Here is a 23,907-nt window from a genome sequence, read left to right as displayed (position 1 = left end):
AACCTTGCCCACCTGCACACCTGTCTCAGGTGATGAGGCTCAGCTGGGTCGGGGGGATGACTCTTCTCATGGGGACAGAGATGCCAGCCCTGGGAGCAGGGCTGTCTGGACACAGTGACATTCCAGCAGTGCATGGAGATGTGGCCCCAGGAGAAATGGTGATCTCACCCTCTGTGCCAAGAGCCCAAGACCCAGAGACAGAGACAGACAGAGAGACGGGAACCAAGGGCAACCCTGAGATAGAGAAACCTGGGCTTCCCCCTGCTGAAGACAAAACTGGAAACCACGAAAGTAATCTCCGTTTTGAGCCAGAGGCTGTAAGAATCCGGGCAGAGGGTGGGAACCTCTGGGCGTGGGCCTGTTTTGGGCAGAGTCACCTGCACATGGCATGTGCGGTGGATGTGTCCACCATGACCACCAGCTCCTCCAGGGCACCTTCAGCAACCGGGGCAGACAGCCTGCTGTAGCCCTCCATCGCCCCACTGAGAGCCATTCTTCTTCACCATGTCTTTCAGAGGTGCCACTCCAGGCCTTATCCTCAGTCCCCACCTGGTTTCCAAGGCGTGGAGCAAGGCACCTCCTCCAGGAAGACTTCCTGGCTTCCCTCCTGTCTTGCACTCACCTCCTCTGAGACTGTGCGGTACCCAAGGTCTGAGCTACAGACGTCACTCAAGATATTGCAAGGGCCTTGCCCTTGTTTGCAGTCTGTGCCGCCCAGCAAGATCATGAGGTCACCGTGCCCACTGTTCCCCCAAACACACCGACCGGACCCGGCTTTGCGCGGCCTCAGGAGTGTGTCCTGCCTGGCCTCACCTCTTCCTCATCTCTGGGCTTCAGGAGAGGCTGAGCCCAGAGGCAGCCCCGTGCTCCCACTGGAGCTGTTTCCAGGGGCAGGGCAACAGGGAACTGGGAATAGCTGGCCTCTCGGACCACGCCCAACAGCCCAGCCTGCACAGCCACCCTCGTCACCTCGCCTGTCTCTTCACTTCTCAGGAGAGGGAGACCCACAGGCGCTGGCTCAGGGACCGCTGCCCAGAGATGGCGGGAGTGGCCTCGCCTTCTCCTGGAGGGAGACTCTGAGCCAAGTGCCAGCAGGGAGCTGAACCCCACACTGGGCAGAGCTAGAACTCTCAGGGTGGGGCATCACCAGTTTAGGGCTGGGTGTCCTGCAGCCTGGACCCAAAGAAACCCCCCAAACCACCACTGGGCCAGGTACAGTGGCTGCTCCCACTGCCGCCTTCCCCAGGCTCTGCACAGAGGGATGGGCTGCCACCCAACGGGGGACCCTCGCCGAGGGGCCCCAACATGTCCTGTGGCCCCTTCCCCAGTCCCTGCAGAGAGGCTCTCCCACCTGCCACGTCTACAATCCCCTGCCTTACAAACAAATCCATCCATCCTCCAGCCTCAGGAAACTCAAAACAGCTTCTGTTAAGCTCAGTGCTGGTGTGCTGGTGGGGCTACTCCGTCTGGCCCATCAGGGGTTGGAGAGCCTGCCCCAGCACTGGTCGGCCCAGAGGAGACCCAGGCCTCAGGTCCCAGGCCCCATGCTCCCCTGGCCTCACTGAGGAAACGCCCCCAGACATGGTTTCCCCTGGCAGGAAGCAGCACACAGGCTGCACCCCCAGCTCCCTGGGCCTATCCACTGGTTCCAGACATCCTGCAGGCCACCTCCCAGCTCCCTTCTCCCTGGCCTGTCTGCTTCCCCGAAGAGTGGACAGGATGGTCTGGGGTCCGTCTACCTCTCCCTCTGCCAGCAAAGCCAGGTCTCCCTCACTGAGCCCAGCACAGCTCTGACACTTACAGGCTCATAGCCCAGCAGCGGGTGGGAGCTGGCAGCCCCACCCTTCCCAGAAGAAACCTCCTGAATGCAGCTCTGGGCCACAGCCGTTTCTGAGGGACCCTCATCCCTGTCACCCCAGGCATGGGATGGACACCCGAAGACACAAACAACCAATGCTGTGTTCACATACATGCCCAGGATTCATGGTGACACGTGGCATCAGGGCCAGAGGGGACCCCACCAGGGAACCCACCGGCAAAGCTCTGCCTTCCTGTCCCCCTACTAGGAAAGCCAGCAGCCTGGTGCCTCTCTGGGAGGGGTGTTTCTGGAAGAAAGACCCTTACCACTCTCTCCCCAGACTGGATTCCAACGGCAGTGACCTTCAGGCCACCTGCTGGAACTGTGTCTAAACTAAGTCCTCTGGCTGCATGTGCCCAAGGGCCTCGGGCACTCACAGTGCTGGGACTGGCGACTTCCATTTTATCTGCTCAGAGGCAGGGTTTGAGTCACTTTCCCAAGCCTGGCTCCTTTCTGGGTGAGTGAGCACGAGGGCCTTCTACATGAGGAGAGAGTGTGCCCAGCCCGGCCCGGCCCGGCTCAGCGGTGCCCACGGGATGAAAAACTGCAGTGTCCAGAGAGCCAGGCGCTTTCCCCAGATCACCCTGACAGCGAGTCTGTGTCCGGCCTCCTCCGGAAAAGGCTTTGACCCTGCACCAGGTCGGCTGATTCTGGAAAGTCTGCAGCCCAGCAGCGCTCTGCACAGGCTCCAGCCACCCGCCCGCCGCCCGCCAGTCACGCTGCTCTGCTTGCAGGGAGGGCGGGAGCTTCAAAGGGCTTGGTGCACATCAGAAGTGCTGCGAAGCCCTCCAAGGAAACCACCAGAAGGAGGTGCAGACTGAGATGCTGGGCAGTCCCGCCACCCCCACCCCGCAGCACTGTCTGTAATAGAAGCTTAGTTTTCCAGACACGGATGGTTGCCTTGCCACTTCCCTGGTGTGTGAGGCCGCCATACAAACCAGGCTCCAGAAGGAGAGGCAGAGCTTAGAGGAACCTGGGCACATCCAGGCCCCAGGGCTGAGCTCGTGGGGGGAGCAGGACAGCGATAAGGTGGGAGCTGGGCCGCCTCGGGCACGGCTGGACCCCGGCACGCAGGCTGTGAGGAGGGTGGTGGCGCCCTCACACCTTCTTCCCACTTGGCCTTCCCACAAAGCTCTCCTCTGAGCTGCTCTCGCTTTCATAGTCAGGAAAAAAGAAACCCAAGCCAGGCCGGCACAGATCTCCCAGGGAAGCGGGGGATCTGAACACATTTGGATGTGGGCAAGCCCCCAGGGTCTGCACGTCCTGCCGTGTGGACACACCCTTGCCACCCGCCCTCTACCCCCAGCCTCATGGCCCTTCCAGCCCCAGCTCAGTAAGGACACCGATGCACTCCAGCCTCCTGGAGCCCAAGGGCCAGGGCCCCATTCTCCCAGGTACATGCAGGGACAGCAGGACACCTGAGCCGGCCAGTGCCTCGGCTCCATGTCCACCCGTTTGTCAGTAGCCCCCAGCCAAGCGGTGTCCCAGCTGCTGGCCCGGTCTAGCCAGAGAGGTGACAGGGAGGACTTGCCAGCACCCCGAGACCAGCAGCCCCAGATACACACGCCGTCCCCCGCAGAGACCCCCATCTCGGGTGCTGCACACTGCCCCCCACTCGCCTGCCTGGCAACATCCTGGCCCCTCACGTCGTCCCTGGGCTGGGCCTCCACTGCCCCAGCACAGCAGAAGCCCTGCTGTGTGAGCTTGAGCTAGTGGCTGAGCATCTCTGAGCGTCCCTTGCTGCTCTGCGGCACCTCAGCACAAGCAAAGTGGGGCATGGTGAAAAGTGGACCCCCTTAGTATCACTGACTCAGCATCATGGATGAGCTCCAAACCAGCCCCCCCCCCCCCCCGTGAGTTCGCTGGGCCGGTCATGGATCTCTGTGCTACAGCTGGGCATATACCCCCGAGGCCTCCCACCTCAGCCCCTCTGGGTTCTGGGAGGAGAAAGGAGGCCACTGCTCAGAGCTCCAAAAGAGAAGGGAGCTGCCTGCCACCGCCCTCTCCCCACCTGACCTGTGGGAACTGCCACTCTCGTCAGGACAGCTCCTACAAGATGAGCGCTGCCCCACAGGGGCAGGCTGGGACCGGGCGCATCTGGTGGGGAGCAACTGCTCCCATGCACCCCTGAGGGGCCAGGGCCTCCCCTCCCGCAGGGTGCACCCTCTGTATCTGTCCAGCCCAATCCTGCACGGCCCACCCTGACCCTTCCTGCCTGGCATACATGACCCCAGCAGCATTGCAAAGCCTGAGCTTGGTGAGGGTGTTGTCAGGACCAGGGAGGGGCCAAGCCTGGGGCAGCTCAGGCCCTCACCACGGCCAGCAGGGCCCCGGGCCTCAGGGCTCTGGACATTGGAGGGCGGGAGCCACCGCCCAACTTGCCCACATGCCGGGCCACCCAGCACTTGGTAGGGCCCCAGACCCAGCCCTCCAGCCCCTCCCTCAAGCTCCTCCCACATCACTCTCATCCCCAAACATCTGGGAGCAGCTCATTTGCATTCTTCCCCATCGTTGAGCCTGTGAAACGGGATTAAGCAGCTCCAAATGGCACCCCATTCATTCGTTACCACGGATACAAGAGAACTGGTGTGAGCAAGCGGCACTGTGGGGGTAGGGGCTGTTGGGGGCCGTGGAGCCTCCCTTGATGCTGTCCACACGCCCGCCCCAGTCGGCAGCTGGTTCCTCTCCCGGCTGGGGCGGGGGTGGGCAAGGGGCAGAGGCCAAGAGGAGACCTGCGCGCCATGGGACCACGAGGCCACACTCACTGCCTCGCCTGCAAAATGGGGCCACGCTCACTGCCTCGCCTGGAAAATGGTGCCGTGTCCCATCGTGGACACAGTGGCTGCAAGTCCCAGCGTCCCAGTCGGTAGTGGTGGCACAGAGCGGGCACCAGGTAATGTCCTGGGGTTCCATCTGAGCCCCATGCCCGGGTCCCACGGCCCAAGTAGTGAGGGTCCCAGAACAGACCCCACGCCCACACCTCTCGCGCCCCACTCTGACCTTCACCCCCACACACCCACCTGGGTCTGCTGCTCAGGGACAGAGCTGGCATCAGCCAGGGCAGGCGCTGTGGCTTGCAGGAGCCCAGACGAGAAGGAGCCTCCTGACCGTCAGGGAGACAGAGAGACCCAGGCCGTCTGCGGGACACGCTAACCTGCTTCGTGGGCTTTGAGCCCATCCCCTGTCCCTGCCCTCTTGGCTGGGAAACCTCCCATTGCTCAGTGGGACTGCCCTGGGCCTTCCAGAAGGACCTCCAGGGCTAGACAGGGTGCCCCCACCCCCGCCCTCAGCCCAGCACCCAGCACAGGACCCAGCCGAACAGCCACACCAGGCAGCCAGGCATGGAAGGAGACGGGGAGCACCGCAGTCTTTGGGGAGCCCCCTCTCTTGGAGCCTCCACCTCCCCGGCACCTAGGACTCAGGCTCCCCCAGGGGCCTGCCTGGGGAGACTCTGGGCCAGCAGCCCCCCCTTACTGTGCCAGCCATGTCTTTCTCTGGGTGTCCCTTCCTGACTTAGCTGACAAGCAGGGCCCCAGAGCCCGAGCAGGGGGCTGTGTACCTCTGAGCAGACATCTCCCCTCAGGCTGAGGAGACCTGTCCGGGCACATCTAGGGAACGTGGGAGGAACAAGCCTGGGCCGGCTGTGCGGGGCACAGGGGTGCAGGGAGTGTGAGCACACACACAGCACACTCACATGCACGCACATGCACAGATTCTTACAGGTGTGCATACAGACTCGTGCCACACACACGTGCACACAGGTGCAAATGCTTGCTTTCACCTGTGGAGCAGTCGCCAAGTGAGCAGTGGGATCCCCCCAGGAAGAGCAGGTACTCGTGTGCACACACGTGCACACGCCCACTGAGATGCAGACCTGTCATCACACCCACGAGCCTGAGCGGGCTGGCCTCGCACACGCACACCGTCGCATGCACCCCTACCAGGACCCTCCCTTTTTGATCTCCTCCCGCACCTCCCAGGAGAGCTGAGTCAGGGTCCCTTGAGCTGTTGTGTCAGCCAAGGAGGAGCCAGAAGGAGCCCCTGCCCGCACACGCTCTCCATAGGCCCAGGGCCCGGCAGAGGGCCCAGCAAACCGGAAGCCTGCACTCTCCGGGCTCCCCCACATCAGGTGGGCTCCAGCAGGCTCCCAGGCTAGACCCCAGAACCTGGTTCCAATCTAGAGACCCCTGCCCGTCTGACGGTGCCCAGGTATCAAGCCCAACCACCCGTCAGAGAAGAAATCACCACCAAGACGCCCATCAGCCCAGATGCCAGAGCCCACCCCCTCTCCCAGGGCTGAGCTCCCCCCTATCCTGGAGGGGGGTGCTCCTGAGTCAGAGGCTGGCAGGCCCACAGCACACACGCGTCGGCCTCAGCTCAGCCACCCCATTGGACAGAGAGCAGCCAACTGTTCCAGGCTGGGGGAGGACAGCCCTGCCGGGGTCGGACCCAAGTGGTGTGTAATTCCTCTAGGCAGGCAGTCTCCCTGGCAGGACGCGGAGCAAATTACATACGTGGCAGGAGAGAGGCTGGAGTGGAGTCTACGGGAGGGGCCAGTGCTGCCTGGGCACCCACCCTTCCCTCAGGCAAGGGGCTCTCACACCTGGCCAGGCTCACCTGTACATCTGTACACCTGTCTGATTCCAAATGTTGCAAGTCAAAATGAAGCCAATGCATGCAATGAATGCATGGTGGTAGAAGTCAGAATAGCTGTGACCCCTGGGGCGGGAGGGGGCGGTCCCAGGGAGGGGCCTGCGCAGAGCGTCCCACTTCCTGGTCTGGGTGTGATTGCACCACGAGCTCACTTTGCACGACCACCTTGCACGACGTTACTCAGCTGTGTACCTGAGTACAGTCCCCCCCTTGCAGACAGGGAGAAGTGAGAGCGTGCACCTGAACCAGCATAGCCCACTTCCAGAGGCTACAGGACGTAGAGAAAGGGCACACAGAGGACCAGGCCCAGAGACGCCAAGCACCGCCCTAGGATACACAGCCAACGGCAACAAGTCCCGCTGAGGACCCCCGAGTCGGCCCAGTGTCCCGGGGTCCTGACCGAGCTTCATGGAACAGGAGGGGAGCTGGCAGCCCCAAGGCTGCCTTCCCAATATGCCTGTCTGAGCCTCCTCGCCTTATGCTGGGGAAAGGCGCACGCGGCTGCTCTCGGCGCCCCAGCCACAGCAGCCCACCTGGTCTGGAGGTCTTCACGCTCCCGGGGGGCTGAACCCACAACCCCGTCGCTGTCTGCCTGGAGGCTCACTCACCCACAGGCACGATGTTGATCCTCAGGAAAGGCCGTCCACTCCCCAGATGGGGCCCTGGGTCCTCAGGCAGGGGAGCCATCACAGAGGGGTCAAGGGCTCTCATGGCGGCAGGGGCAGCAGATGGGCGGTGGGCCTGGTCTTGATTACCAGCTGGGGTGGGCTGTGAGCCGGAGGCAGGAAGAGGCTGCTGTGAGGTCCTTCTGCCCCCAGGGCCCCTGGTGTCCCCCACTGGGGCGGAGTCTGCCGCTCATGACACCTAGAGAGAGGGCGGCAGGGGCTGGTGGCTGAGGCCTATCCATATCGTGGCTTCTTCACCAAAGTGTGCGTTGTTTCTCTGTGCTGGGACGTTTCCTCTTTTAGAAACCAGCCGGCCCTTCTGCTCTGATGGTGCTCGAGGCACACGCCAGCCCTGGGCCACACAGGAGGGGCCCCACCTGGTGGCTGCCCCTCAGCCCTTCCCCAGCCCTGGGTCCCATGACACTGTCACTCCCAGGTCCAGGGTCTTGGGTCCTTTTAGCCACCACTCAGTTTGTATAGTGAACTGAGATCACTTTGGCCTCCCAAGCGGTCTGCCCCTTGGTCACTTGGCGGGGCTCCAAGCCCCCACCTCTCACCACCCCCCAATGGGCTCCAGGCCCTGCCCGGCCTCTTCATGATCTTCCCAGCGGACCAGTCCCACCTGGTCTCTGCTCAGGTTCCTCTCCTGCTTGAGACCCTGCCTCCCACCTTCTCTCCATCCACCCAACTCCTGCTTCCCGGGGCTAGCTGCTCCCAGAGACCTCCTCGGCGCCCTCCTTTGAGCCCCCTCCCAGGGCCCTCAGAGCAGCCCGCCCTCACGTCCCTCCTCAGACCCATCCCTCCCGGGCTCCCTCCAGTCGTCCCCTTGGCAGTCTGTTCCTCCCTCCCCCTGGCCCGCTTCAGCCCCAGGCCTCCACCTGGCCTACCCCTCCACGGTCAGCAGCTGACCTGAAACGGGCTGGCCAGGGGTCCCCAAGGGTCCTGCGCCTCAGGAGAGCGAGTGAGTGGACACCAGGCAGCCACAGGCCAGGGTTCCCAGACTCACGGCCTGTCCTCCAGCAGAGGGCTCACCGCGCAAGCCTGGCTGGGCCTGCCATAGCCCTTCCCCGGCCCACCCGCCTCTCCTGGGTGCCCCTTGCTGGCTGCCCCACTCCAGGCTCACCCTCAGGTGTGGGTCTCCCAGCCCAGGCTCCCCCAAGTCGGCTGGACTGCTGTACGTAGTCCCTTGGCCACTGAGCCCGGAAGGCCAGTGCTGGCTCCAGCCGCCGTCCCAGCCGGCTCCCGCTGGGTTCCTGAGCAGCACTGCTCTTCCTGCTACAGTGGGAGCCCAGGAGCCCTGTCCGGACACGTCTGCCGAGCGCGGGCCGGGCGTGGGGCTCGGGCTGGGCTGGCACCGTAGAACCTAATTAGGCAATAATAGCACCACGCCACAAGCTGAGGCGAGCCGCTGAGCACCATGAGGTCAGCCGTTGGCGTGGCCTGGCTGCACGGCGCTGGCCCAGCTGAGTCGTGTCACAGCATGGGCGACCGTGAGCCCCTCGCCACGTGTCCTTCCACCCCTGCCCCTCAAGCTACGCCAGGCCTCTCACAGTGCCCCTTGCTTCCAGCCATGCCCAGCCCTCTACAACTTCTGGGGCCAGCAGCGGCAAACTGGGTGAGGGGAGCTGCAGCAGGGTTGGTGGCCGTGGGGAGGGGGCTGCAGGTCGGAGGGGCCACTGCTGTCATGCTGGGGGCCGTACCCAGCTAGGCCTGCTCCTCTTCACACTGACTAACCCCCAGGAGTCCAGGTCCCAGGCCAAGGAGGGAATAGATACCTCTTATCTCAGGCCTCCGGCCTCTGCTCAGATCACAGCCCAGGTGCCAACGTCAAGCCCTGGGAACTGGCCACTGCCAACGGGTGACCACTCACAGATGGCATCACTCAGTGGCAGGCTGAGCCACTTGACCCTTGCCCCCAGCAGCCAGGCCCGTTTGATCAGGACGTAGGGCTCAGGCCCAGATAGGCTGGAGGGTGACCCAGCCCCAAAGCCAAGGGCCCAGACTGCAATGGCCAAACCAGCAAATCCACTTCCATAAAACAGCCAGGCCTCCACCCTTGAAGCCCCGAGTGATGCATCTGCTGTTTGGTGGGGCCCATGGGTCCATCCGGCCGTGGGGACAGCCCTCTTCCTACCCTGGAGGGCTCCTTAGCTGCTTCCGTTTCTTACACTCACAGTGCGCCCTCCCCACATCCCATAGAGCAAATTGCTCGAGGCAGGAGTGCCAGCAGGGCTTCCACAGGCCCCAGCCTGCTCTGGACACCCTCCCCTCCTGCCCCCACCTTCTGCGTCGCGCCCAGGAAACGGAGCTGGCACACCTCCCACTGGCATCCCCAGGTCCTGGAAGACCCCAGGGGCCCCAATCTCTGAAGGAGGCGATGTCAGGGTGAGGTGTCCTCTCCCTCCCGACCCCCCTCCAGCCATCCAGACCATGGAGATAGCACTCTCCGGAGGGACAAAACAGGACCAGAGAGGGCAAGCACCCACTACCAATCCAGCTGGTGTGGCTGTGCTGGGCCATGGCCAGCTCTCCCCAAAACTCTGCCCGACTCTTCCTAGACCCACTGCCCAGTGTTCCCCTGGGGTCCACCCCGGGCTGGACACCTGGCCCGAGGCTCCGAGGGCTGACATGACACTGCACGGTACCAAGGAATGCAGAGGAACATCTACCTGGCCCCCAGCCTCCTCTTCCTCCTGGAGCTCAGCAGCCAGGGGTCCCCACAGCCTCTCCATCCCCCCGAGCTCCCTCAATGCTGCCTGAGGAGTTTCCTCTCCAGGTGGCCGTCCACTACCCAACGCCTCCCCTAGCACAGTCTCCAGGCTGGAGTGGGGTCCAAGGTGGAGGAATCCTGCTGATGGGGAAGCAGGCCAGGGCACCCGTGGCCGGCAGGTGAATGGGGAGCTGTTCCCTCTACCAGGAGCCACCAGCTGCCCAGAGCCCCCTGCCTCTCCCACTAGCAGATGAGAAGGCAGAGAACGAAGGCTGGCCCTGGCGACGGCCACTCCTGAGCTGGTCGAGCCCGCTGAAGCCCAGCTGCAGGGCTTGACTGCCAGAGCCTGCCTTGCTGCATGTGGCCGCAGCAAGCTCAGAAGCCCTAACCCCAAGGTCGTGGGGGGAAGTGCGGGGCCAGGGCTGGGTCCCTGGAACCACACAATGGTGCTCTGGCCCATGTTCACTGAGGGCGGATCAGAGCCTGGGTGACGTGGCCACATGTCTGGGCCGAGGCAGGTCTCACGAAGCAGAGCCTTTGTGCTGGCATGAGAGGGAAGGGCTTTTGTCGAGGGACGAGGCCCAGAAGAGTCACTTAGCCAGGGCGCGTGTGTGCAGCCTGGGACCCAGCTGCTCTGCTCTGGAGAGAAAGCCCCTCCAGGCGCCAGGTGCCGGGGAAGGCGTTCCCGGCAGCCCTGTCAGTGAGGGTGCTGGAGGCTCCTGGGGGGGAGACAACACACAGCATTAGAAGTGAGGAGAGGGGCTCCTGTGGGAAAGAGATGGCCTCTGACAGCATTGTGCCGAGCAAAGGCCAGAATGAGGCATACAACTGACACCATGCCAGAGAGAACTGCTTCCCCATACGTGGCCCCCGGAATCCTAGGGGACCCATGAGGTTCAACCTACTTTCATAATAACGCTCTTCCTCCCTGTGCTGAGATCGGCACGACGGCGTGTAACACACAGCACACACCAGGCAGTGCTTGCAAGGGCACTAGCTGGGCATCTCAGAATTCAACAAAGAAAAAGCATTTCTCTGAGAATGCAGAACACCATTTTTACTGAGAGGGACAGCTGGCAGACAGACCATGGCTGTGAGGGCACAGGTGTACGTGACAACTGGAGATGCTGTCTCCAAAACGGATGAGGTAAGAAACAAATTGACAACAAAGTGACAGGATCTGTCACCAACGGTAACATTCAAGCTTAAGTGAAAATTAGCGTTTTGGAGAACTTGCATCTACCGGTGTGAGTTTGATAGCTTCCAAATGTTTAAAGGCTTTTTCTCCTGAGAACAGTGGGGAGGTTATGTGATACAGTGAAATGTGTCAACATTCAGAAATTCCGCCTAACTCAGCAGGCCACTATTTTTCCAGATGACCCAAACATGACATTCTAAAATCATGGGATGCATTCAAAGCAGAAAATGGACCAACGCGTGTAAATGGAATCCCAAACAACTGTTGATGTGGCTTCAGCTCTCACATCGTGACTGCCTTTCAGAAGCCATCGCTTGTTCGGTTGGGGTGTGGAGTCTAAGGAGAATGGCCACCGTATCTGAAAGGCCGGGTTTCTGCGTGTGCTCCCCCATAACAGCGCCTCGTGATGGATGCGACGCAGACGCACACGCAGATAGAAAACGCCAACCATTAAGAGATTTGCAACAATGTAAGCCAATGTCTCGCTGTTCTCACTGAAACTCTGGAATAAAAAAGTCATCATTCATAAAATGTTATTTATTTTAATATGTACTTAGTTGATTGTTGTTTTGAATAAGACTACATGAATAAATGTTTTTAAAAGTTCAGTTTTAATTTCCAATGTGGTACATATCAAGCGACAATAGCCAGGAGTGTGCTGGTCATGGTTCACCAACCAACCCGATCGTGGCGGCGGGGGGAGCCCCGATGGGCGCTGTGTGCAGATTGCAAGCTGTGAACATGGGGTGGTGAGACGTGGATAATCGCACGACATAAATAATTAGGAAGCGGGAAGTCTGCAGTGTTTATTACCTTTCTCTTTTACATCATTTATATGTTTTATGTGATTTGATTAGTTTAATTTAATTTTAATCATGGCTGTTTAATAACCAGCTCACAAAGTTACTGGCCATCTCAAGCCGGCTCTCGGACTGGGTGGGGCGGCCCTGTCACCACTGGACGTGATGCCCCTGACAAAAGCTCTGGGGCCCCAACAACTGGTGAGGCAGAAAGGAGTCCAGAGAACAAAACGTTTGTGTGCTGATACTGATTAAAAGTAGCTGCAACAAAATACTGTGCATTCTGAAAATTACCAAAAATAACATGCACACTGAACACGAGAGTGCGTCCCGAAGGGAGGGGTGGGTGGGGTGAGCGGCCCTCAGTCAACTGACGCCCTAATCGGTCAGGAGGGGGCCAGGACACCAGGACCATCCATCCCTGCAGCCCTCTGTGTCCGAGGCCTGGAGACCGTGGCGAGTGGGTGTCTCCGGGTCAGAACTCAGTTTGAAGCCTGCGTCTGCGTAGCCCAGAAGCTTTCTCTCCTCATCTGGAAATCAAGGTGCAGAGTGCCCCTCCCGACAGGAGATCACAGGTGCAGCGTCCCCAGCCTGGTGTTTGGAGAGGCCCAGTCTGGCAGGCAGGCAGACCCTCCAGGTCTTCATGCTTTGGAATCCCGGCCCTTGGTGGTTCTTTCCCCACACATCTGCCAGGAACATGCCCCCCGGGGCCAGGCCACAATACCTGGGTCCCACCCCGTGAGTGGAGATGGACCAGGAAGCCCTCTACCCCCACCCTGCCACCCGTCCTCTCCACTTTCCACCAGTGAGCACCTCTTGGCCCAGCAGGTGGCTCCATTCTCCCTCACGATGTGGAAACTTAACTACATCTGCTGAGTGTGGTCTCCGCACCCCAGTGCAGTTTGAAACGGAATCGGACAGCCTACCAGGGCCAAGAGGAAGGGCCGGGAAGGGACAGCAGAGCCATTAAACAGCAGCTGCCCACAGCCCGGAATGTAATCCTGGGTCTGTGTGGGGGAGGTGGGGGCTGCTGAAAGCAAGAGGGGAGTGGAGGCTTAGGGGCCTGGAGGCGGGAGGCGTGTCCTGACCCTGCACTCGATGAGCTCCCAAGGGCAGCTAGGTGGGGTCCCTGTACCCACACCCCTCTAATAACGCCCAGGCTGGTAGGGAGGCAGGTCCAGCTGCCACAAAGCTCCAGTGTGGGGGAGGGTACGAAGGGGCTCAGAGGGGACTGCGGGCAGGGCAGCCCTCAGGCTTCCAGGGTGAACAGGAGCCCTCTGCAGGAGGGGACACTTCAGACAGAAGAGCAAGCACACACAAAGGCCCTGAGGCAGGAAAGGCCTGTCTGGTCCCCAGCCCAGGTCTGCTTGGAATCTGTCGTGCTTCTACAGACAGAAGCCCCTGGCCACCCTCCAACAACTAACACAGAGGAGCTGAGGGAAAGCATTTCTCTGCTGTCACCTCCACAGCTGGGGGGCACCTGTCCCTGTTCCACCGGCTGCTGGGTGGGCTCTCAGCCAACAAATGGGAAGTCCCCTCCCCCTCTGATGGCGGCTTAGGCTGTGAACAGCCTGCCAACCTCAAGTCCAGGTCTGCTGCTCTCATCCACAGAGCCTGGACTCGTACTGTCTTCACACTCGGGAAACAGGACACGCAGAACCAGCCAGGACCTAAGGCGGCTGGCCCTGTCCTCTGCAGACCCCCTCCCAGAGTGGGCTGCAGGTGGGGCTGAGGAGGGGACCCTCAGGCACAGATGGTCCCAGGGCGATGGCTGGGGGCCCTGGCCGTTGGGGTGCTGTGACCCCCAGCAAGAGCACCCTAGGAGGCTGGAAAGAGTGGAAGAGAGGACCTGGAGAGGGCAGCTCACCCCTTTGAGAAGCTGTACCCACTGTGGGCACAGTGGGGGGGAGGGGGAGGAAGGACAGGTCTTTGGAGCCCCTGATGGGGTGGGGAGCACTGTGGACGCAGAGGTGCACACTCGGGGTGGCCTTGGACAGTGAGGACGCCAGCCAGGGCGAGGGCCATTGGGCCCAGGGTGCTCCTCTGACAGTGAAGTGGGACAGTGGGGGGCTGGGCGCCGGTGTGGAGAGTCAGGGGCTATTCAGCTGGGACCCCAATGAGATGATGCAGGCCCGGGGTCGGCAGTGTTGGGATAACTGGGGCTGGAGGGGTTCTCCGGGGGATGAGGCTGTGTGCACGGGGAGGCTGTAATGCAGGAAGACAACAGCACATCAGCTGCCTCTTCTGCAGACGGGGGAACAGGCTTCAGCAGGGAAATGCCCAGCGAGGCCACGGGGCAGGCTTGGCCAAGCACTGCCTGTCCTGCACTCTGCCCCCCCTCCCCTGTGCTCCACTCAGGCACCCTTTCCCAAGGCGCTGGGAGCAGCTCATGGCTGGCCCACCAGCCTCCAGAACATCCCAGAGCCTGGGGCCAGAGGCACAGAGCCAGGTCTCACCTGTGGTCTCCAGACCTGGAGCTGAAAGCACCTGTCTTCCGCTCCCTGGCCCTCCAGGAACTCATGGCCCTGGCAGGTAAGGGCAAAACGTGACTAAAGAAGGTGGCAGGTCCAGAACCCACTGGCCTGAGTACCTCCCTTGACTGCCTGGTCCCAGCAAGTGCCCAGGGCTGAGCAGGCTGCATAGACGGCACCCATGCCTGCCCACTACTGCTCACCCCTGCAGATGGGCCCAGGACGCCCCACCCTTGACCCCAGGGCTGGGGTGGCCCAAGAGGTGCCCTCGACGCCGTCTCGGCAGGAACCATAACAGGAGACTTCTGAAGTCCTGCTCCAGTGCCTCCTTCACCGAGCTGCCTCCTAGGCCTCCTCGGAAGGTCCAGTCTGCCACTCGGTCCCTCCACCAGGGCCAGAGGCAACCCACCCCACCTCCACCCAGGTTCCTGTGCTGCGCCCCCTCCCTCATGCTGGGGCTCCACTGTGAGAACGAGGGACCCCGGCCCAGGAGGGGGTGCAGCAAGGGGCCCCGCAGGTGTAGGGGCAGGACAGGGCTGGGAGAGGTCTCCAAGGACCCCGCCGGCCTCCTTGCCAGGAGCAGTTGCTTGGGAGATGGGGACACCTCTGCCTGTCCTCAGCACTGAGATGGGGGTCAGAGGCCAGCCTGGACACGTTTCTGGTGAGCGTCTTCAACTGGAGAAAGGAGGTGGCAGCTCGGTGTCAAATGGCCCAGCAGGTGGAGGTCAGGGCCCCACGCTGGGCTGAGCCCCCATTAGCCACCTCTGCCTGAAGGCCGCAGGGCTGCTCACCTCCCTGTCCTCGGAGGGGCCAGTCTGCCAGAACTCATGTGGGCACAGCCCGCAACATCCAGGGACCAGGCAACCTGTGCCCCTCCTCTGGCAAGAGCCCTCATCCCTACTCTCCAGCACATCCCAGAATCCTGGGTCCTGACAACACTGCAGTACAAGGGCTCCAAGCTGTGATCACCAGGTTGTGGTCACCAAGGGACATGGGAGCTGACTAATTGACAGGGTAGGACTTCCCATTGGCCCCGCCCACCCTGACTTTCCTTTGAAACCCACCATCACTCCCCTTGGCCATGTCCCCACCTTTACACTGAGGCCCAGAGAGTGGTCACTCCGCTGCTCTGCCTTGGGTTCTGATCCAAGTTCACACTTTGGGGTGAAACTCCCTAATCCCCTAAAATTCTCCCCAGCAACTTGATAGAGCAGATGGGCTGATGGCGCCACCTGCTGGCCTTTCTGGAATCTGACCCCCATACTCGAGTCATTTTAGTTCAGCGAACTGCGCAGCACCAGTGGTGAGAACACTGAGAAGATGTGAACCCCAGTGAACCCCAGGGCCCTCCTCCTCCAGAACAAGGCACTCGGCACATTGATTCTGGCCGTGCCCCACCCAGGCGTGAGGCTGTGTGGGTGAGAAAGGCTGGAAGATGCATTCCCTGCGGGACCCTGCTAGTGAGTGGGACCAGCTAGTGAGGAACAGCAGCCAGGGTGGTGCCCTGCCAGCCGTGAGCCCGAGGAAGGGAACACAACCTCCTCCAAGGACGACTCAGTGCCGGGGACTCCGTCCATTGGTGCAAACCCACAGGCCTGGGCTCCTTTGGGGCCAGGAAGGACCTGTGCGTTTCAGACCATCAGATGAGAGTTGGCCAGAAAATTGTGAGGGGCTCAGTGTCCCCTTGTGGGCCACGTCTTCCCCCCGCCTGCCCCCAAGCTCCACCCAGGCTGCAGCAGAAGAAGCAGGCAGCCCTTATATCCAGGAAACGGGGTACACAGGCAGGGGCACGGCTCCCAAGGAGCACAGGGCAGATACTGCGAGAAGACCCAGGTCATGCCCCCGCCCTCTGAGCAGGCCCTGCCTGCAGCCAGTGGGGCCCCACCAGCTCTGAGACCGTCTCCACCGCTGGGCCACTGCCTGGCTCTGTCACTGGGCTGGGCCAGTCTGGGGTCCTTCCCACAGCTGAACGCCCTGGAGATGGAAGATCAGAGCAGAGGTGAGGCCAGGAGCTGCAGCCTGTCCCGCCCCAGGCCCTCCTGGCCCAGGTCAGTGGGGCCTGTGGCTCCCCAGCTCCCCGCGTTGGTCCCACCCACTTTCTCTCCTGCGAGCCCCATGGATCCAGGTGCCCAGGCACTCCCCTCAGTGCCAACAGGGCAGGGCCCTTCTCCTCTGTTGGCAGGCTGGCCTGGGGCCACTCAAGTCTGTCTGGGGCGCCCCCTGCCCTCCCTCTGCCAGGTGGCTGTAGCACATTTGCAGACTTGGTGACCTGCTCCAGCCTCAAGCTCCCGACACAGGCTGCCTTCTCCCATTTTCTTCCCCCCAGGTCCCTCCCAAGCAGCGGCTCAAGTCCAGCTGTGGCCTAAGGCTGGGCAATGGGCTCGCCCAGCTGTCCCCTCTGGTGTGTGGCCCTGGCAAGTCCGCTAGGTCTCCTTGGGTCCCTCCTCTGTGCCAGAGAGGACGGGAGGAGCGTGGGGTCTAAGCTCCCGGAGCCTGGCGCGGGGCAGCCTGGTGGGTGAGTGGACGTGCCTGCCTTGTCCTGCCCCCGTCCCGGGTCCCGGTGAGATCCCTGATGATTAGAACACAAGGTGGGGTGACAAGTCTCCGTCCCCTGGGCTCTGAGCTGATCCAATGCCCTCCTTACCTTCCCGACCTCGGAGGCGGGAGGGCGGACGAGGCTTCCACCTCACGGAGGGTCACACCCACCTCTGGCTCTGACGCCCCTCGCAGGCCAGGGGCTGGTCCCACGCTCCGCTCGCCACGAAGCAGCCGGATCAGCGTTCAGACTCGGATCAGGCCCAGCCCTCCGTCCCGCCCTCCTCCTCCACAGCGCCCCGCCCCGCCCCGCCCCCGGCCCCGCCCCGCGCGCCGTGACGCACAAGGTGTGCGCCGCACGCCGGGCCATCGTCATCAGGCACCGCCCGGTGGGCGTGGCTACCCGGGTCCCCGCGGCCATGGCTCCCGCGGCCGCCAGTCCCGCTGAGGTGGTTCGCGCGGCGCAGAAGGACGACTACTACCGCGGCGGGCTGCGGAGCGCGGCGGGCAGCGCCCTGCACAGCCTGGCGGGTGAGGCCGCGCGGGGCCGCGCGGGCGGAGTGCAGGTGGCCCAGGTGTGCGGGATGGCCCGGTGGGCGCCCACCCCGCCGTGGGGGAGCCGTGAGGACGGGCGGAGCGTCCGAGGGCGCTCCCTTCTGAGTGACCAGCGCAGCTGGAACGATGTGGCCCCGGGGGTGGCCCTGGGCGCGTCGCCGCGAGGTGACGGAGGAGCGCCCAGACCCCGCCCGCCAGGCCCTGCGCCGCCGAGACCTGCGCTGAGGAAGGGGCGGGGGCCGCGAGGGCTGCGCCCGACTCCCGGGCCGGGGGGGGCCTGGTGCTGGGAGAGCGGTGAGGGTGCGGGCACGGGGCGGCTTCCGGAGACGGCGCTGAAGCTCCGCGCGGGAGACGAACGCGACAGAACAAAGCGTGTCTGCACTTACGTTACAAAATAACGTGGCAGAGAGGACAGTGTGGTCGAGGACAGTCTCAACTTCGGGCCTTGGCAGCGGGAAGACGGGAGCACGTTACCCACCCTCCCACCCCGCTGGCCCCCCCCCACGGTCACGGTGCGGCCTCTCTTCCCAGGTGCGAAGACGTGGCTGGAGTGGAGGAAAGAGGTGGAGCTGCTGTCGGATGTAGCCTACTTTGGCCTCACCACACTCGCAGGTAGCACCCCTATGGGACCGTGCGACCCAGGGCCTCGCAACGTGCAGCGAGCCCAGAGGACAGGAGGCCGCTGACAGCAGGGAGGAGCTCCTGGAGGGCTTCCCAGTGTCCCCGGACGGGGACGGCCTCAGAAGGAGAGGACGGAGCCCCTCCCCAGAGGGCAGGGCAGGCCAGGCTGAGCTGCAGCCGGGGCCTCTGCAAGCCGACATCACCTGTCATGTCTGTGTCCCTGGGCACCTTAGTCCTGGACCTTGCCCAGGATGCCATTGAGACCGGTTCTCAGTGGCCGAACCCCGGGGCCCAAGAGGGGTCCCTGCACTGGGCCCTGTTGCAGGGCCTGGCATCCTTTAGAGGAGCGGCAGGGACCCACTGCAGAGAGAAGGAGCTGGCTGGCGCCCCACCTCAGCCTCTCACATGGGTGTCCCTCACCTTCAGGCTACCAGACGCTCGGGGAGGAGTACGTTGGGGTCGTGCAGGTGGACCCATCCCGGACCCGCGTGCCGTCGAGGCTGCGCCGTGGTGCGCTGGTTGCGCTGCACAGCGTCCTGCCCTACGTGCTGGACAAGGCCCTGCTGCACCTGGAGCACGAGCTGCAGGCTGAGGGCGGGGCCCGGCCCTCGCAGGGCAGCTTGGCTCCCGGCGTGCGTGGCCGGTCGGGGACGAGGCGCTGGCTGCACCGGCGAGTGGCCACGCTGACAGAGCAGCAGAGAAAGGTCACCCTGCGGGCTGTGCTGGCGTTCAGGTGGGGCCTGGGCTGCCTCCAGCGGCTCCATGTCGCCTGGTTCTACGTCCATGGAGCCTTCTACCACCTGGCCAAGCGGCTCACGGGTGTCACCTACGTAAGTGCAGATACCACTCACACTGCTCCATTTGGGTTCGTCCGCAAAGAGGTGGCTCTTCAGGGCCTCTGGGCTCACAGAGCTGCCGGCTGGGGCCACAGTTCTCAACCGGGCTTCGTTAGGTCACCTTTTGCTGACAGACCTAAGGAAGTCATTTCCACAAAGCATGCAGATAGGGCATGTGTCTTCCTGCAGCTGCCCGTGCGGGCCACCGTGGGTGCCAGGCCTGGCGCCCTGCTCTTTACTCTGAGAATGGGTCTGTGGCCCAGGCTCCTGGGTGCCACGACTGCACCTTCCAGGATGCTTTGAGGGAGGGTCAGATGTAGGGACGTCTTCCCGAGGGTGACCCCAGGACCACATGGACCCCATCACTGCAGCATTCCCGCTAGTCCTGCCTGGTCTGCGCCCGCCCACTCTGCTGGACAGCCACTCACACCTCCTACCCTGGCTCTCAGCCGATGCCCTTGCTTCCAGATTCACCCAGAAAGCCTCCCTCCGGGCCCCACCTGCCAGAGTGTCCGCGTCCCCAGGTTGGCTCTCCTGGGTCGCTCTCAGCATCACGCTCCCTGTAAGAAAGGCCCACCCCACCCCTTCCTTGGCCTCCCCGGGCAGCGCTGTCCTGGGCACCTGCACCTCCCTTCTATTGGTCCTGTGTCGGTCCTCAGCGTGCTCACACACAGCGCTGACGGCTCGTCACCCTCGGTGTGTGTTAGAGCATTTGCTGAGCTGGAACTACGGGCTCAACCCAGTGGGCTGTTCCCCCTCCTGGGCCATCTGGGGCTGCCACGGGCTCTTCTGTACATGGGCACCCAGGGCCTGGCCATCTAGCTGCCCCCATTCCAAGCCAAGGGAAGGGAGACAGCAAGTAGAGAGCAACCAACTTCTCTTCAGGGATGTGGCCAGAAGCTGCACCCATTACTAGCTGCAGAAGAGGCTGGAACACAGTGTCACCTGGGTAGCATAGGTGGCTCCTGAAAAGCGGGGAGCTTCTGTTTCTCCAACAGAGGAATTGGTTCTCCTGCCCTGCTGGGAGCTCCTCAGGCCGGTTCCTTTCCTCTGAGAGGTGGGGCCCTGGGTGTCTCCCCACCCTGTCCTCACCTGCAGCCCCAGTGGACTCAGCATGAGCTCTGTGCACATCTTCCTGGCTCAGCACTTGGCTCCTGTCGGGAGTGAGGCCTGCACAGCATCCCTCAGCTGCCTACCCAGGCCCCCCTCACTCAGCTGGGGGCCCCATGGTTATGCTCTGTCCCCGTGGGCCAAGAGGACAGTTAGGCCTCATTGGATGGGGCACCCAAGTGCTGGGGGAAGCCTGCTGTCTGCAGTCTAGTGCCAGCTGATCACTTGGCTGTCCCCTCCACGCCCTTGACAGCTCGGCACCCGCCGCCCATCTGCAGAGGAGCCGCGGGCTCATGCCAGCTACCGGCTGCTGGGGTTCATCTCCCTGCTGCACCTGGCACTGACTGTGGGGCTGCAGCTCTACAGTCTGCGGCAGAGGCAGCGTGCCCGGCGGGAGTGGAAGCTGCACCGCGGCCTGTCTCAGCGCAGGTGTGCGGGGCTGGCACCATGGGAGGGGTCTCAGTTCGGTCTTGCCGCCTATGGGGACCAAGCACCCCTGTGCTCAGCGAGGCCTTTGCGGCTCAGCCTCCCATCCCCCGCAGGCCTCACACAGAAGAGAGAGCGGCTTCCAGGAAGGCCCTGTGCACCCTGTGCCTGGAGGAGCGCCGGCACTCAACAGCCACGCCCTGCGGCCACCTGTTCTGCTGGGAGTGCATCACCCAGTGGTGTGACACCAAGGTCAGCAACCTTGCTTCTGGAGCAGGCTCCGGGCAGGTGTGCCAGCCAGCCAGGCGGCTGCCACAGGCAGGAGCCTGCCTCTGAAACCTCTGGGGGCAGAGGGGGCATATTTTTAAATGCCTGGGTACGCCAGGTACAGGGCTATATCGGGCAAGGGCTGCCATGCATGGCCATGTTGACACTTTGCCAAAAGCAAGCTGGAGCGGCCCCTGGTGCCTGTGAGCGTCCTGGCAGGAATCCTGTTCCCGGGAGGCCCTGCTGGGCACCTCTGGCCCCACGCCACGCCTGGGAAGCCCTACCCTGCCCGCATGCCAGACCCTCCTCCAGCTGGATACACGCCGGCCCTGATTGCCCACGTTGGAACCCCCTGGGCGCAAAGCCATCTGCCCTGGCCTTTTGAGACCTCAGGGTGTTGGGGTGTACTGAGCCAAGTGGCTAGAGTGGGGCACACCGTGCCACCTCTCACCTCCAGCTGACTCCAGGGAGAGGTCTGCTTCCTGGGCCCCATGCGCCCACCCGTGCTGCCTCCGCTGGTGAGCTCAGCCCAAATCCAGCTTCTCTGGGGCTGGTGGGGGGGGGAGGGCCACCCCGGCGAGGCTGGTAAACAGGGCCCTGGTGTTCACCTGGTTTCTTGCAGCATTTCAGGGCTCGGTGCTGTTTCTTACCTGAGGACGTCTGTGTCTCCATCAGGCAGTCCCCGCCTGGCTGCACCTGATCTAGACCCCGTGCCTGGGTCCCCGTCCCTGCCTTTCGGGGCCCTCAGGACAGGCGCTGCCTCCTCTCTGCATGGGCTCCAGGGGGGTGCCTAGCAGGCGAGGGTTTCAGCCCCAGCGCTCCTTAGGGGTGGGCCCGCGGGGCCTAAGGAGATGGGACACGGGATAGGCGTGTTCGTCTCAGAAGCTCCTGAGGGCCTCAGGTAGCCCCAGTCCAGCGGCTCCGAGACCCCTGTGGTCATCTGCATCCCACTCTCAACACAGTTGTTAGGAACAGCAGAGCCCCCTCACCTGGCCCGAGTCAGCCCTGGACAGGCTGGCCGTCTTCTCGGCCTAGTCACTGTTCCCTGCTCCCCTGCCTAACCGCCCAGGTTAAGGTCTTCGTTTCAGGTTTGTGACTTCTGAAGAAATGCGGGTTTTTTCCTGTCTTAGGTTGAACAGAGGACACCCCATGTTACGGAGATGCTGGTGGGGAGGGCCTGTGGTGGTCTTGCAGGGGACACAGCCCATGTGACCTCTTCCTGCCCCCACAGACGGAGTGTCCCCTGTGCAGGGAGAAGTTTCCTCCCCAGAAGCTCGTCTACCTGCGGCACTTCCGGTGACCAGAGGACAGAGGGATCCCGGAGTCACGTAACGTCAGGAGAAAACTTGGTTCTCAAGGTTCACTTGACTAGTACAGAAACCATAAAATTCTCATACTTCGTATTTTCGTCGCATCAGATGCTATGCTAGCAGCTCAGGAGGACCCAGCCTGGGCAGCTGGGCTGAGGCCTCCAGGGCCAGGTTTGGGCAGGGGCTCCACCCAGCTCCGTCACCAGCCTGCGGACGGTGATGGCGAGACCCGGCCGGGGCCTACCCCCCACCCCCACAACCCCGTCACTGCAGGAACCTCCCTCCTCGGGGAAGGTTCTAGGTTTCTGTCCCCTTCCCCAAACCACACAGTTGAGAACTAATTTCAGGAACAGGCCGCACTTTATTCATTTATATGATCAGAAAATGAACCGATAGGAGGCAGATGGTAAGGGTTTGCCCTGAAAGGGCAAGTGTTGACTGAGCAGAGAACGCAGCTGCTTTTGGTGGTGAGGTCAATCGGCCAGCACCCACACCCCTGGACCTCGCCCGTCACCAGAGCTGCCTGCCGAGTGGCCAGGAGGAACCAAGGAGCTCTATTTCTAAGGTATTGGCATGTACCTCCTAATAATGTTTCAAGTGTGTCCCGTTTCAGAAAATGGAAGTCTGCGCCTGGGCCCAATGCCGGCCCTGAGGGTCTCCTCCCACTCGCCCGCCCAGGGCTCCTGGCGGGTAGAGCCAGCTGGAAGGACATGTTCCACCTTCCTAAGGCCCAACCCACAAACCATAGCAGAGTCCGGCAGGCTGGCTCCTCCATCAGGTCACCTGTGTGCAGCCTACTTCCTGCCACCTTTTTTGTTTTCAGGGTTTTAACACTCACTTGTAGCAGAGACAGGACATGGCCATAGGCGTCCTTAAGTAACAAATCTCACAAGTGCTGGGACATTGAGGACACCGTGAGGGTGAAGTGAAACTCAGGTTCCATGAAATTGGTGTCAAGTGCCCTCCCCGGGGGTGACCTCTGCTCTGGCTGTAACGTCCCCTCCGGGAGGGGTGCAACACAGACCTGTGACTTAGAAGGTGTCCAGGAATAGATACAGCTCGGTAGTGCCCATTAACAAAGGTCAGGGGCCGCTGCCAGCCATGCGCCGTGACCATGGCCGGACTGACAAGCACACCTCCAGACAAGGAGCCTCAAAGCCGGCCCCGCCGCTCCCGAAATGCTGCAGTCCTGCTCTGACCGAGTGCACACAGCTTCCCGCCAGGTACCTTAGGCCTGAGCATGTACTAGTTAAGCCGTGTGACAGGTGCAGCTGTCAAGAGTGCGGCCGTGTCAAGTGCCACAGTGCAATGGAAGCAGCGATGTGGACGTTCCTTCAAGTGTGAAGTTCAAAACCCACAATCAAGTAGACGAAGGTCTTCACGTGGCCTCTTAAAAGCCAGAGGAGCTCAATTCCAGATACGCAGAAATTGGCAAAACAAAAGGCACAGTCAACAGTTGTCTTAATACCTTGAGACGACGGGAAACAGTACCCAGGGTGACGAACGAACCCCCTCCAGACCCAGGACAAAAGAATGACTTCAGCATCTGCCCCAGTGACAGCCAGCCAGGGCCACATTCTGTCTGTCCTGTTGCTTTTGGCAGAAACAGTTCTGACGGGCAGTGGGCTGTAGTTTTAGATAAAGACTACACGAGAAAGGGGACACCATCTTTAATAAAGTTGGAATTAAAAAGTTACTTAGCAAAATGTTTACGAGTACTGGTTTTTCTCACATCAAAAAAGTTGACATGCGTGTCAGCTGTTTCCCTAGACGGTGAAAAGCACGGTAGACGCACAGAACTGGCTGCTCTTACCAGGCAGCTGTTTCTGTGAAGGGGCTGCTGCATGAAAACATTTAAGTTAATCAAAACAGCTCTGTTTATGAAAGAAATA

General features: G+C 62.1%; 2 protein-coding genes and 1 long non-coding RNA gene across 5 annotated transcripts in view; 1 reads left to right on the top strand and 2 right to left on the bottom strand.

Annotated features, from left to right (window-relative positions):
* Positions 1-8,424, bottom strand: part of PLCH2 (phospholipase C eta 2) — a 65,544-nt gene extending 57,120 nt beyond the window's left edge. The window contains exons 1-2 of the mRNA XM_088790055.1: positions 8,300-8,424; positions 7,120-7,375 (exon numbers count right to left, since the gene is read on the bottom strand). Coding sequence (XP_088646181.1) covers positions 7,120-7,222 — 103 coding nt within the window. The 5' untranslated portion in view covers positions 7,223-7,375; positions 8,300-8,424. The remainder of the gene's footprint in view (positions 1-7,119; positions 7,376-8,299) is intronic.
* A 3,074-nt stretch (positions 8,425-11,498) lies between these two features.
* LOC141572065 (uncharacterized) lies at positions 11,499-17,158 on the bottom strand. Of its 2 annotated transcripts, none has more exons than XR_012497105.2 (3): positions 17,000-17,158; positions 14,559-16,329; positions 11,499-14,409 (listed from the first exon to the last, which is right to left on the bottom strand). It is a non-coding gene; the product is annotated as an uncharacterized LOC141572065 (long non-coding RNA). The 2 variants fall into 2 exon arrangements; XR_012497106.2 differs by having other exon boundaries at positions 11,499-15,977; positions 16,241-16,329.
* Positions 17,159-17,264: 106 nt separating this feature from the next.
* PEX10 (peroxisomal biogenesis factor 10) lies at positions 17,265-23,711 on the top strand. Of its 2 annotated transcripts, XR_016018515.1 has the most exons (7): positions 17,265-17,421; positions 17,977-18,057; positions 18,493-18,896; positions 20,266-20,441; positions 20,555-20,690; positions 21,937-22,580; positions 22,839-23,711. XR_016018515.1 is itself a non-coding variant. In XM_074334254.2 (6 exons), the coding sequence occupies exons 1-6, from the start codon at positions 17,310-17,312 to the stop codon at positions 22,003-22,005; spliced, it is 978 nt and encodes a 325-aa protein (XP_074190355.1). In that variant the 5' UTR covers positions 17,265-17,309; the 3' UTR covers positions 22,006-23,711. The 2 variants fall into 2 exon arrangements, 1 of the variants encoding a protein (XP_074190355.1); XM_074334254.2 differs by having other exon boundaries at positions 21,937-23,711.
* The last annotated feature ends 196 nt before the right edge of the window (positions 23,712-23,907 follow it).

Source organism: Rhinolophus sinicus, chromosome 14, assembly GCF_057876585.1.
Source record: "Rhinolophus sinicus isolate RSI-liver-muscle chromosome 14, RSI-T2T, whole genome shotgun sequence".
Lineage (NCBI taxonomy): Eukaryota > Metazoa > Chordata > Mammalia > Chiroptera > Rhinolophidae > Rhinolophus > Rhinolophus sinicus.
Note: the sequence above shows the minus strand (reverse complement) of the source record. Positions and strands in the feature narration are given on the sequence as shown.